Genomic DNA, 14,258 nt, shown 5'->3' with positions numbered 1-14,258 from the left:
CTGAATATATGCAGGGGCACCTGCCATTACAGCTACCACATACATTTTAAATAGATTACGACATATTTTCATAATAAAAACATGATGGTAAAGTGCTCAGAGGCATTTCAGAAACAACAAGGATTGGTTGGGTTAAGAGTTAAAAAAAGATATGATTTTCTGCTAATGCATGGGACAGTGGTAAATGTTGCTGGTTAAACACACAATGATCTGGAGAGATTGGAAACGTGCCTTGGGAAAGGTCACTTGGATTTAATCACTCTCTCTGCAGCATCTTTGCAGCACTGGCATAGATTGAAGTGTGTATGAGAGAGACTACCGCCTATTCCAATTCATCACCTATTTCTCACACTCCGAGCATGAGGTGTCCTTGTATGCTGATGTGATTATGCCAGGCCCATACTGCATGAAGTAATTCCATGTAAAGTGCTCCCGTTGAAAATCTGCTGGGCAATCTGCCCTTCATTGTGAACTCCAAGGGCAATGCTAACTTTCCAAGGCAGCACCAAAATAGGATACCTATCAATCTCTGTCAGTCTACCTTGCATGGCACTGACTCCACCCTCAACTACAATCTCCTTCTTGATTCCACAGTAGAAACCTAGAAAAAAATAGGTGCAGGAGTAGGCCATTCGGCCCTTCGAGCCAGTATCGCCATTCAATATGATCTTGGCAGATCATCTAAAATCAGTACCCCATTTCTGCTTTTTTCCCCATATCCCTTGATTCCTTTAGCCCTAAGAGCTAAACCTAACTCTCTCTTAAAACCATCCAGTGAATTGGCCTCCACTGCCTACTGTGGTAGATAATTCCACAAAATCCCAGGCTTCCATCTGTGGACTCCTTGTATCTGCCACCCCAAAACACCCTCTGCATCTGTTAGTCCTGATTCCACTCGCATCCCTAGTATCTGCCAGTCTACAATCACTCTCCCTGTCTATAGGTTTGGATTCTAACCTCATCCGCTGCATCTACTGGTCCATCTCAAACAACCTCTTCTCTGCTGGTCCCTGATCTTTTTACTCGTAACTGCATGGTCCCTCTCGACCTCCATTCCATAAAATGGTTTCCATCTATCTCACCAATTTGGTGACACACGGAACTGCAGATGGTGGAATCATAAGCAAAACATGAAGTGGCGGAGGAACGCACCAAGTCAGGCAGTGTCTGTGGAGGAAATGGACAACCACGTTTGAGGTTGGAATTTTTCATCAGAAGGGTCCCAATTTAAAACGTTGCTTGCCCATTCCCTTCACAGATGCTGCCTGACTTGCTGAGTTCTTCAAGTCCAAACCGACCACCTGTTATCCCAATTTACCATCCACTCCCTAACAAGGGTCAATTAATCGATGCCAATTAACACACAAACCCGCATGTCTTTGGGATGTCAGAGCAAATCAGAGCACCCGAGGGAAACGTAGGTTGGTCGGTTTGGGCACGTTGGAACAAAGGGCCTGTTTCCACACTGCATGACTCTATGGCATTCAACAGTGAAGTCAAGAATCACATATTGGAAAACCAGCACCTTTGCCCAAAACATCCAAGCCAAAATACCTGGGTTAATAGAAAATGCCACGATGGATTTGGATGGATGTTTACTGCTTTTATTAAGCAGTGTATACCAAGGCAGTACATGAGACTGTCACGTAGACTAGCCATTTGCTAAATGAATGGTAAAATAGGTTTAAGAGGCTAAATGGCCAACTGCAATTTTTGTCACTATGACCATGATCCCAACAGATGACTGCAGCAGTCAGGTTTTACCTTGGGTCACAATGTAACAGAGTCAGAAAGTCATGCAGCATGGAAACAGGCCCTTTGGCCCAATTTGCCCATGCTGACCAAAATGCCCCATCAAAGATGGGCAATTTGGCCCATATCCCTATAAATCTTTCATATCCACATATCTCACCAAGTGTCTTTTAAATGTCATTCATAAATGATAGGAGTAGAATTAGGCCATTCGCCCCATCAAGTCTACTCCATCATTCACTCATGGCTGATCTATCTTTCCCTCCTCCTAACCCCATTCTCATGCATTCTCCCCATAACCCCTGACACCCGTACTAATCAAGAATCTATCTATCACTGCTTTAAAAATATCCATTGGCTTGGCCTCCACAGCCCTCTGTGGCAATGAATTCCACAAATCCACCACCCTCTGACTAAGGAATTCTGTAGGTCATTATTGCACCTGTCTCAACTACTTCCACTTGCAGCTCATTCCATATACTCACCTTCCATACTGTGTGGAAAAAGTTGACCCTCATGTTCCTATTAAATCTTTCCTCTCTCACCTTAAACCTAAGTTCTCTAGTTCTTTATTACCCTACTCAGGGAAAAAGACTGTGCATTCACTCTGTCGATTCCCCTCATGATTTTGTACACTTCTATATGATCACCCCTCAGCTTCCTGTACTCCAAGAAATAAAGTCTTAGTCTTCCCAACCTCTCTTTTTGGCTCAAACCCGCAAGTCTTGGCAACATACTCGTAAATCTTCTCTGCACCTTTCTATCTCAAAGGCATCTATTCTATTTTCGGTTGACCAAAACTGAACATAATTTTTGTTGTCTCACCAAAGCCTAATACAACTTAATGGCTTTGGTTTGGCAAGAGAATAGTCAATATCCAATATCCAATATCAGTCTAATGAAACTGTCTAAAATGTAAATAAATAAATAAAATTAATCTTACATCTGCATAACATTCAATCAATCACATTTCTTTGAGGTGTGCAATTATTTTCTCATAAGATCACCAATTAACTAGGTGTACTTAATGACTAGAGCAGTTTTTTATAGTCTTTTAAAATGACAGATGCTTAAATCCTTAAACTGAACAACAGATAATTAGTTAAACCACATGGTTCATTAAAACATGAAATTATCTCCTGCACCTGGACAATCATCGCAAGCTTCATGATAAGGGGCTGGACTAGTCCGAGGCAGGGGAAATACCAGCAGTGCATACACCTGTCAATAATGCAGCCTGATTATTCCCCTATATGCAATGTGAGGCTGCTCTCATCTCATTGCACTCAATTAATATTGGGAAGAAGACAAGATTTTCCATGCTTCTTTGTAAATAAGTGGCAAATCTAATCCATATCTAGCAAAAACATTATTACCACATTAATAATAAGCATAGTTAACTTTGTTTGTGAAATATGTCACGTAAACAAAGGGGTTCCTGATTCTTGCACAGATTGTCATTTAAACAGCAATCACTCAGAACTGGAGCTAAGGGCTCAGCACAATTCAATGCAAGATCTAAGATCGCATGCCTCTTTCATAAATAGACGACAGTCATTTATGAGGTACATGTGTGAGCTAGGACCATAACCTGCACAGTGATAGCAAGAAGCTTGCAGATAATTTGTGGATCAATGTGGGCCAAATGGTAGTTTATGTTTGACTGTTGGTGAGAGTCAATCATTTATTTTAATTTAATCTCCTGGATTCACCATTCCCCACTCATCTCCCATTCAGGCATAAGCTCCTTGCTTGGTCACAAGGGCCTTTGATACCTCAACCAAGTGACTGTACTTTATGTGCGAGCCTAGAAAGTGATATTCCACCATCGTGAGAGTACCATTGTTGGCGATCAATCCCATCCTCAAACAGCACAAAATCTCCCAGCCAAAATAATTCTGTAGTGAACAATCGACACCAATTATTTTTACAACATTACAAAGAAACTAGAAATGGAGCAAAGATAAAATGAATCATGATTAGTAAGGGTGTCAAAATTTATGGGGAGAAGGCAGAGGTTAAGAGGGATAGATAGATCAGCCATGATTGAATAGCAGAGTAGACTCAATGGGCCGAAATGCCTAATTCTGCTACTATGACATGAATCGATTTTGTTATTGTCTGAAGAAGGGTTCCATCCCAAAACATCACCTCTCCATGTTCTCCAGTGATGCTGCCTGACCCAGCACTTTGTGTCTTTTTTCATAAACCAGCATCTGCAGTTCCTGATTTTGTTATTGCACATGTGGTTTTGAACACATGGACTGCGGCACAACTTTAGTGCAGCTACTGCATCCATCTCTGTAACTGTGGTCTTACCTTTTGATTCTCGCTTCATACTCGATCTTCTGCTTTGTAACTTCTTGCTTCAGGCTGGCCACAAGACTGTGCAACGCACTATGGTTGCCGGTAGAAGCATTGGAGACAAACGTGTCGCTGTTGTCGCTGCTGCTAGTGGCCCGGCTGCTGCAGCCGCCCCCGCTGCTCCGCTCATACTTGTTCTCAGAGTCAGTCCGGAAGGAGGCGTCGTGGACTGAGCCCTCCAGTGCCGGGTCCTCGTAACCCGCTGCGTAAATGTCCTGGTCTGGGCAGGTGGTGGTGGAGGAGCGGCAGGAATTGCTGTGCTCCATCAGGGAGATCTCGCAGGAGGATGTGGACCAGGTGGCGCTGTCCACACTCTGCTTGTCATCTGAGTTGCAAAGCGAGAACTGCTGCTGGACATTGTCGTAGGTGGAGAGTCTGTGCTGCTGAGTGGTGGGCTCACTGTTCATGGCTTCTTTGGTCTTGCCGTCCCGCAGCATAACATACCCATTAGGCATCCAGGCTACAACGCGGTTGTTGAGAGAGGAGTTCATCATGTCTGTGCTGGAGATCCCCAGCCTCACTGCCCCGTTCTGCATGCTGCCCGTCCCCAGCTTGGTACCCGTCCCTTTCAGTGAGGAATTCCTCCTCGCCTGCAGACTCCCATTTGGCAACGTCTGAATCTTCTCCTGGGTCTCGGCTGGGCTACTGAAGGAGCCGTTGGTGACAATGCCACTCCCTTTGGAATAGGCAGGGTTCTTCTTCACCATGATGGGTGGGCTTCTGTTGACATCCACTTTGCCCAGGCTGCTCCTGGAACTGCTGCTTAACTTGTTGCCCTCATTCAGTGCAGTCGGAGATCCCGGATTCTCGCCGCTTACCCTTTTGGGCGACTCTGAGTTGTCCCAGGAGCACAGGCGCACAGGTTCGGATTGAGGTTTCTTGTTCTCCTTGTTGAGAGGTGGGGTGAACCCTGCCAAGGGTTTCTTTGCTACTTCATTGTTGTTGTTGCAGCCATCCTGTCTGCCCTGAATCTCCTCTCCATCTTTGGGAAACAAATTGTTGTGTTCACTTATAAGTACCGACATTAGCTGCTGAACCAGGACTGTACCTGTAGGAAGACAGGTTGGAGCAGAAAGAGAGGAAATGGATGGCAAGACGTTAGTTTCATCTTATCCAGCACGCTGGAAGAATGTTTCTAGAACAAAACAAGTTAGACATCCCAACTTTTGTGCCAAGCAGGCATGGAGAAAGAGGTCATTCACATATGGTACATATTTCCAAAGAGGAGATTCACCGGGAGGTTGACCCGGATGGAATGGTCCATTTATGAAGAGAAACTGGACCAACTGGGCTTGTTTTCCTTGAAGGGGAACCGGTTGAGTATGGACTTGACTGAGGTATGCAAAGTTATGAAATGGTACACAGTAAGAAAAGTTTATCATGACATAGGTGCTGAATGGTAGAAGCCTTAGGTTTATGGTAAACGGGAGTAAATTTGGAGAGGATCCGAGGAAGAACCTTTTCACCCAAAGGGTGTTGGAAGATGAAACGTACTAGCTGTGGGATGGTAGGGGATAATGGTCTCATGACATTTAATAAATATCTAAACGGGTACTTGAATTGCTACTGCTAATGTGTAAAAGGCCATAGTCCAAGTGCTAGGAGGTATAGATAGGTACTTGATGGTCAATTTGGACATTGGTATTCCTGACAACTTTAACATATTTGTTGAATCTGGATCACAGGGGGAATGAACGTGAAATTAGATTTTCCTTATTGCTTGCCGCATACAAGTTAGTTAGCAACACATGTACATGGACACTTAGGTCCTGTTGAGTATCACGTTTGCAAACTTTTGCCATTTAAAGCAAAATACTCAGCATATCAGGGTTTTTTTTTGCTGTTGCAGAAACTCTCACCATTTTCAACATTACACTTCATATCTCATGTTGTTGTTGGAATAAAGGATGTTGCCAAGGCACTCAGAAAACAATAATATGATTGAGCAGTGTTAACATAGATTTTTGAATTGTGAGAATCATATTTTGACATCCATTAGAATTCAGTGTGGCAGGTGGGAGAGAACCAATAGTTGTGATTTAATTAGATTTTGATAAGGGTTTCCAGGTTAGTGCAAATAAAATTGGGGGCATGACACTAGCTTGGTTTGAGTGTTGTTTAACCAACAGAAAACAAAGAGTAGGAATAAATGGATCCTTGTGAGGTTGACAGGCCTGTGCTTGGGTCCACGATCCATAGAGACATCTACAACCTTTGTAGATATCTTGGCTGAGGGAACCAAATGTAATCTTTAGTAGTTTGCCCATAAAGTTAAGTGGAATATGAGTTATAAGGAGGATGAGAAGAGGCGTCAAGAGGATTCAGACAATGATGAACAATGTGGGAAAAAATATGAGATTTTCTGCCACAGCAGAAACCCCCCTAAAATGTTGGGCAAAGGAGTAGAATTAGGCCATTCTTTAAACAGTGAGAGATTGGGGGACATTGATAATGAAATGGACCAGAGTGTCCAAATACACGAGTCACTAAAAGCTAACATACATGTGCAGGAAACAAGGAAGACAAGTTTAGTTTAGTTTAGAGATACAGCGTGGAAACAAGCCCCTCAATCCACTGAATTCACACCAACCACGAGGAGAGGTTGATAGGCTGCACCTTTATTATCTGGAATTTAGAAGAATGAGGGGATGACCTTATTGATACATACAAAAATGTTTGGGACCATGACAGGGTGAATGCGTGGAGGATGCTTTCCTAGCTAAGGATTCTAGAAGAAAGAGATAGGGTCTCAAAATAAGGAGCAAGCCATTTGGGACCAAAGTAAGGAGTCCTTGCTTCACTCAGAGAATGCTGAATGTTTGGACTTCTACTGTGGAAATTCTATCATGAATTTAATTCAAAACAAAGATTCATAGATCCAGAATATTAAATATATTAAGAAATATGAATATATACATAGGATAAATAGTGTTAAGGTAGAAGATCGGTCACAATCTTGTTGAATGCTGGAGGAGACCGAACGAACGACCCCTTTTCCTATTTATGTGTCAGTCTTGTCTAGGATTTCCACTTTTGACATCTGGCTGCAATTTGGTTTAAAAAAAGCCATCTTTTGAGTTCCTTCACCTCGGTTCCAGCTGGCAGTCACACAAAACATCGCAAAGTATGGGATTTCTCGTAACTCCACAGGCAACCTGGATGCCACGTAAATCTATTTAATTTAAAGCCTATATAATTTTTATAGGATCCAGTGGTTTACTTACTTTACGGTATAATTGCCAGTTTGTAAATGTTATATTCCAGGAGATTTATTTTTTGTTACATACAAGGGGAATAATTTAAACCTAGAGTCCTGCAGAGACTCAAACATTTGAACATCAGTTTCGTCCAAGGTTATTTTGTTTTTCTGCTCCTTAGCATAAAGTAGATTTTAATATTAACTTTTGCAAATACTGATTTGTGGCGAACTGTATCTCCAAAGGGGTAATTTTACCTCTGTCTACTCAGTGGGAACTGGGTGGATAGGCAGTTACAATTATCCAGGTTTTCATGAAACCTTTACTGTAATTCATCCATAACCTCCTGGACATCAATTTTACACATGCTTCTGGACAATTAGCCAAGGCATAGCTCAAGAGAACAGTGACTTCCTTTACATAGGAGTTTGGGCAAGGAAACTATTTTGCTTTTCACCAAGTCAAATGGATATGGGATTGTCTGGGAAAAACAAGACTATTTATTCCCTACCTTTGTGTGGACAAGCAAAATCAGAGGGAGGAATGTTCACGTTTCACTGGAAGAATGCTTCTTTGCATAGGTGGCACAGTGGCGCAGCGGTAGAGTTGCTGCCTTACAGCGCCAGAGACCCGGGTTCGATCCCGACTACGGGAGCTGTCTGTATGGAGTTTGTACATTCTCCACGTGACTGCGTGGGTTTTCTCAGAGATCTTTGACTTCCTCCCATCAAAGATGTACAGGTTTGTAGGTTAATTGACTTGGTATAAGTGTAAATTGTCCCTAGTGCGTGTAGGATAGTGTTAATGTGTGGAGATCGCTGGTTGGTGCAGACTCGGTGGGCCCAAGGGCATGTTTCTGCTCTGTATCTCTAAAACCCCAAACTAAAATAAAGCCAGCTTTGAATTGTGTAGCTGAGACATGTCAGGGTGATGGGCCACATTTCCCACCAGAAGGTAGCCACCATCACACCCATCAATGATGTTAAAGTTGCCAGGCTTGATTCTTGTTGTAACCAATGAGTTTCCAACGCGCATTTTCATCTGTTTGTACAAACCAGTTGGAACTCAAATCAGGTTCTAATGAGTTTGTTTCTTTATTATCTGGGAATACCCACTAGCATAAAAATAATAAATCAGCAATCTAATTAAAAATGAAGTATTTCCCGTTTGTAACTCTTCAACTGCATGCCATGGTGGGGATTCATGACATTTTGCTGATTTCTGCTAAGTACACTGGACTCCCTTCTCCACAAGACAGAAAGGACACTAGTCCCTGAGCTTGAACCTGCTAAAGCATGTTTTCAGGCGTAAGTGGGACAGCAACAACATGAAAGATTTTCAGCCACCCCACTGCATGGGCCAATGTCTACTGTAAACAGAATTTATGACTGAAAAACCTACAAGGACTCCCAATTAAAAATGGGTGGCACAGTGGCACAATGGTAAAGTTGCTGCCCTGCAGTGCCAAAGACACGGGTTCAATCCTGACTATGGGTGCTGTCTGCATGGAGTTTGAACGTTCTCCCCGTGACTGCGTGGGTTTTTCTCGAGTGCTCCGGTTTTCTCCAACACTCCACTGATGTACAGGTTTGAACTAAATTGTTCCTGGTGTGTAGGGTTGTGCTAGTGCATGGGGATCGCTGGTCGGTGCAGGCTAGATGGGCCAAATTGTCTGTTTCTGCATTGTATCTCTAAACTAAACTGAACTAAAGAGCACGATCATCTCACCAACAAAATGCCGTGGGCGCAGTATAGTTAATTTCAGGTTGTGGTGTTACCATGGACAGCCTACTTCACCCACTAGTTGCCATGAAAAAAATAATGAAGGAGTTTGCCATTATTAACAATTAACAAGAAATGTTAGCACACTCTTTGTCCTGACATTCTGCCTCCATGCTTGACGGTAAACAATTAAATACGTGTTGCACTTACCACGGGTGTTGAGAGCTATTGGCAGTGTTTCTGCACTGCATAAGGTCTGAGACATGAGTTCAATGTTGGTCACTAACTCCTTCTTTACTAAATGTGGGAGATCGCCGCTGGCCAGTCAAGGTGAGTAAACTTTGTGAGTTTACCCGGAGGAAGGACAGAATCAGCACCTATTTAAATATAGAAGTCCCTCCTGCTCATTTTCCCAGATCTGCCTATCCAAAACCAATAGCAAGCCCAGTGCGATAGGCCTGCTTGGATATGAGTATGGCCACATCTGGAAGCCACTCAAGGATGAGGAATAAGGACAAGCTTGAACGCACCACACGCAGACATTTAATCACAAAAGAAAACAAGTTTTTAAAATTACCTTCCATTATAGTAACAGGATCTTCAACTTTTGGGCGCAGTATGTTTGGCCCGAACACCGTTCCCAGGTTCTGAACACTCATTTTGTTTACATCTGAATAAGACTGGACCTCATCCAGGAACCTGTGAAAAATTAACCAGTCAGGCTTTAGAAAGCACACTGAATCAATATTAACTGCTGCCTGCCACGTCCAGCTTTCCAAAGAGTTTCTGCAGCCTCTGGAACGTGCCTCATGTGCCAAGCAGACCTTGTATTTTCTACGGTGCTCTCAGCATCCTCAGGTAATAGGGTCACTCTCAGCCTCAGGATTAAGCATTGCAATCAAACTGAATGACAAGACTCCAGAGGAGAAATTTGTTTTCATGTGCTACCCAAGTAAACCTGATTAAAATCCGTATCACTAGAGGAGACAGGTCAGCCGTGGACCCCGTGTGAATTTTCAGATATTCAATCAAGGTTTTCTGTGTGCGTAACATGCATCACAAGAAAGTCATGGGTTGATGTTAAGCACCATAAAACTCTCAATGCAACTTGCATTAAATTTTGTGTATGGGGTCCACAAACTCAGAACTGTTGTAACCTGGGAGCTGAGGCCCATCCTGGTATTAGTTAAAGGGCCTGACCGGACTGCTGCTGGGGAATCCATGGCATTGATCCTCCTCCAGGTTCATTCCTTTCTCAATCTCTTAATTCTTAGTAATGAGTCCTTCACCTCCCGCCAATCCCCTCATTCTCCTCACATCTGTCCCCAAGCTCTCCATTAACTCATCAGAAACATCCCAGGATGCTGTGGGAAGCTAGAGAATAAATCATTCCTGAAATATATGAATCATTGTTAGACATGGGTGAGGTGCCGGATGAGTGGAGAACTCATTTACAGTTCCCTGGGAACTCTAGACCAATAAGCTGAACATCTGTGGTAGGTATGTTACTGGAGAGGATTCTGATAAGATACATTTGGATAGAGAGAGGCTGATTAAGGAGAGTCAATGTGGTGGTGTATGTGGGAGGTCGGGTCTCACTAATTTGATTTTGAGTTTTTTAAAGAAGTAACCAAGAAGGTTAACGAGGATAAGGCCATAGACATTGTTTATAGACTACAACAAGTCTTTTGATGAGGTTCCCTTCACAGTATCCATACTTGATCCTACCTCTATGTCTGTCCATTGCAGTCCACACCCTGTCCCCACCTCAGTCATTACCTACTTTTAATATGCTGCCCACCACACTAAATCTACACTAATTCCACACTCTGCTCTCTGTAAGTTCATTGGAGCCTCATGTTTTTACCCCAAACCCAAATGATCCCTCCTTCGCAGGACTTCCAGTTCGTCACCAGCTTGCAAAGGTCTCGCATTAACCCTAACAACTTACATGCTAACATGTCTTCAGGTTCGACTTCAGGGTAAGTCTTGTTTGCTCATGTACAGCGACTTGAGCAGAAACTCAATTTCTTGGAGGTTCAATGGATTTTCCATTGAAGTGGAAGAACTTCTAATAAACCCTTTTCCTGAAATAGTACTTTATTGGATGTTATTACTAAACAGCTGCCAGTGCTAAATATCAGTAGTCCTTGGGCACCAGACTGAATGAGATCACTTGATTTTGTTTTTAAATTCATTCAAAAGACATTGGCATCACTGATATGTTAGACATTTATTGCTTATTCTGAATTGCTCCAGAGGAGGTACTGATGAGCCAAGTTCACGAACTGCTGCAATCCTCTGGCTGAAGGCACTCCATCAACACAGCAATGTGAGCATTTCCAAGAGTTTGATGAGGAAGGAATCTTGCTATGCTCCCAGGGCCAGGATAATGTGTACATTGGCTCAATCCTCAAAACAGTAAGAAGATTCTCACACCTGTCTTGCTGCAGCAATTTGAATGGTGACCCTCCACTTCTGTCCAAACCTTGGAGCCTGACTGTTCATGCTCAGAGGGGCATGCAGCCTGCCAATGTATTTTAGGGAAGATTACTGCTTTATCCAGTTTGGTCTCTTGTGCCATGAATAGCATTGTGAAATATAAGAATGAAGACAATGGAATCACCGTGTCCACGTGGTCCAGGAAGGAGCAATGTGAAATTATTTAAATGTTATTGATGGAATAGGCATGGAAGTAACATAGATAGATACAACAGGCCAGAATAATTCAAAAGGGTCAGGCAGCATCTCTGGAGAAAAAGGATGAATAATATTTCTGGTTGGGACCCTTCTTCAGACTGAAAGAAGAGGGGAAGGAACTGGAGGTAAGCAAAGGTCAGAACAAAGCAGGGCTGCCAACAGATGACTAAGGAATGGTGGAGCCCATAATGGCCCATTGTTGGCTGGGGGTAATGAATGATGACTGGAGTGGGGGAGAGAGAGGGAAAAGGAACACAGGGGTTATTTGAAATTAAAGAAATCAACATTCATACTGCTGGGTTATAAACTGCCCAAGCAAAATATAAGGTGCTGTTCCTCCAATTTGCATGTGGCCTCACTCTGACAGTGGAGGCATAGCAGACTTTGATTTAATAAGGGGTTGGGATTATATGTTTTCACTGCCTGTCAGAAATTAGTAAGAGAACTAATCAAGAAGAGAAATGTTCATCAGCTCTGAAGGGTCATCAGCTCTGAAGGTTCTGCCTCGCTATCTTTTCATCCTTCTTGCATTCTGATACATCTTTAATTTAGTTTAGTTTAGAGACACTGCCCGGAAACAGGCCCTTTGGTCCACTGAGTCATCACCTACCAGCGATCCCCGCACATTAACACTGTCCTACACACACTAGGGACAATTTACACATACACCAAGCCAATTAACCTACATACCTGTACGTCTTTGGAGTGTGGGAGGAAACCAAACCCACACAGTCATGGGGAGGACGTACAAACTCCGAACAGACAGCACCTGTAGCCGGAATCAAACCCGGGTCTCAGGCACTGGAAACGCTGTAAGGCAGCAACTCTACCGCTGCGCCAACGTGCCGCCCTGTTTCTTTGTTTCGTGACTTCCAGCACTGCTTCATCAAGTCCAACTGAAGAATAGTGATTCATTGTCCTTCTGGGCATGTGCATTCACCAGAACTCCAAATCAAACTTAACAATTTCAAATAACTGAGAAAAGACACAACATGCTGGAGTAACTCAGCGGGTAAAGCAGCATCTCCAGAGAACATGGATAGGTAACGCTTTGGGTTAGAATCCTTCTTCAGATTGAATCAGTTTCTGATTCAATTGGCCTCTGTAAATTGTCCCTACTGTGTAGGGAGAAGATGAGAAAGTAGTTATGACATAAAACTAGTGCAAAAGTGTGATCGATGGTTGGTAGGGACTCAGTCAGCCAAAAGGCCTATATCAATACTGTGTCTCTAAAGTAAACTTTCTCTAAATTAAACTAAATTTGGCAGGCATGGACATCCTCGTTAATAAGATAAATTGGTATTTAACAATACCATCTGATTCCAGTTTGACATTGTAGCAGCATCAGACTGCCATGTTACATTGACTAACTTTACATTCTGTGACATACATAACCCTCCAAATATTAAGCACTGAGCTACATTGGAATCTGCGAACGGCCAAGGGTTTACCTGCAGATATACTTGAGCAAGTTGAAGTTGACAGGAGGGATGGTCTTCACTTGCTTGATTAGTTCCTTCATCCCCTGAAAGAAATAAAAATCAATTAAAGTGCCCTCTGAAGCTATACTGAGGCAAATTCCTTGCATGTGAATACTTGGCCAATAAACTTACTTACTTATGTTCAAGAAGGAACTGCAGATGCTGGAAGATCGAAGGTACACAAAATTGCTGGAGAAACTCAGCGGGTGCAACTTACTTACTTATACTTTGTTGATTTTGGTGCCCTGCACTCAATACTTCTTTAGTAGTGGGCTAAATACATCAAATATGAATCAACTTTCAAATATGGCTGCAATTGTACTTGCACTCTTCATGAATTCTCTTGGATTGACATTCAAATTATGAGCTAGCTGATTTATTTATGCGATAGCAAGGATTAATCTAGTTATAGATTTATATATGCAAAATACTTTCAAAATAATGTAACATTTTTTGAAAATGGGGATTATGGAATCGCCAGTTGTATAATCAATCCATGAAAAACTACAAGGCTAATGAGAAAGCATGAAGAGATATTTTTGTAAACTCCGAGCAGAATAAAAGACTGCGATGAATTAGATTAGCAATTTGAAAACTTTCAGAAATGTGATGGATTGGGAAGGAAGATACAGAACCAAGCAAGAGAGCTTCAATTAATTTAGGAGCACATTTTGCAGAACTTTTCCAGGGGGCATTAATAAAATGGAATAGAATTTTCAACAGGATCGTTCCTGACAAAAGGCTTCTGATGAAAGGTCTTCGACTTGAACGATTGTTTCTGCTTCTCTTCAGAGATATTTACTGCCTGACTTGCTGAATATTTCCAGCATTTTCTGAATAGGTTATGAATTCCAGCATTTGCAGTCTTTGGCTTTTGGATGACTCCAGTCACTATTTGGAGGGAACAATCTAAATGGACCCACAAGGAACTGCAGATACTGGAATCTCGAGAAAATCATAAAATGCTGGAGGGACTCAATGGGTCAGCCAGCATTTATCGAGAAAATGGAGAGGTGACATTTTCAGATTCAGATTCAGATTC

The 14,258-nt window shown here is 42.6% G+C and overlaps 1 protein-coding gene across 6 annotated transcripts in view; it reads right to left on the bottom strand.

The window, feature by feature from the left end:
- arhgap24 (Rho GTPase activating protein 24) overlaps positions 1 to 14,258 on the bottom strand; it is a 472,936-nt gene that overhangs the window by 3,917 nt on the left and 454,761 nt on the right. For all 6 annotated transcript variants that reach the window (XM_033024174.1, XM_033024165.1, XM_033024156.1 and 3 more), the window contains 3 exons: positions 13,187 to 13,260; positions 9,613 to 9,734; positions 4,072 to 5,164 (listed from right to left, as the gene is read on the bottom strand). In XM_033024174.1, coding sequence (XP_032880065.1) covers positions 4,072 to 5,164; positions 9,613 to 9,734; positions 13,187 to 13,260 — 1,289 coding nt within the window. The remainder of the gene's footprint in view (positions 1 to 4,071; positions 5,165 to 9,612; positions 9,735 to 13,186; positions 13,261 to 14,258) is intronic.

This window comes from Amblyraja radiata, chromosome 1 (genome assembly GCF_010909765.2).
Source record: "Amblyraja radiata isolate CabotCenter1 chromosome 1, sAmbRad1.1.pri, whole genome shotgun sequence".
NCBI classification, from domain to species: Eukaryota; Metazoa; Chordata; class Chondrichthyes; order Rajiformes; family Rajidae; genus Amblyraja; species Amblyraja radiata.
Note: the sequence above shows the minus strand (reverse complement) of the source record. Positions and strands in the feature narration are given on the sequence as shown.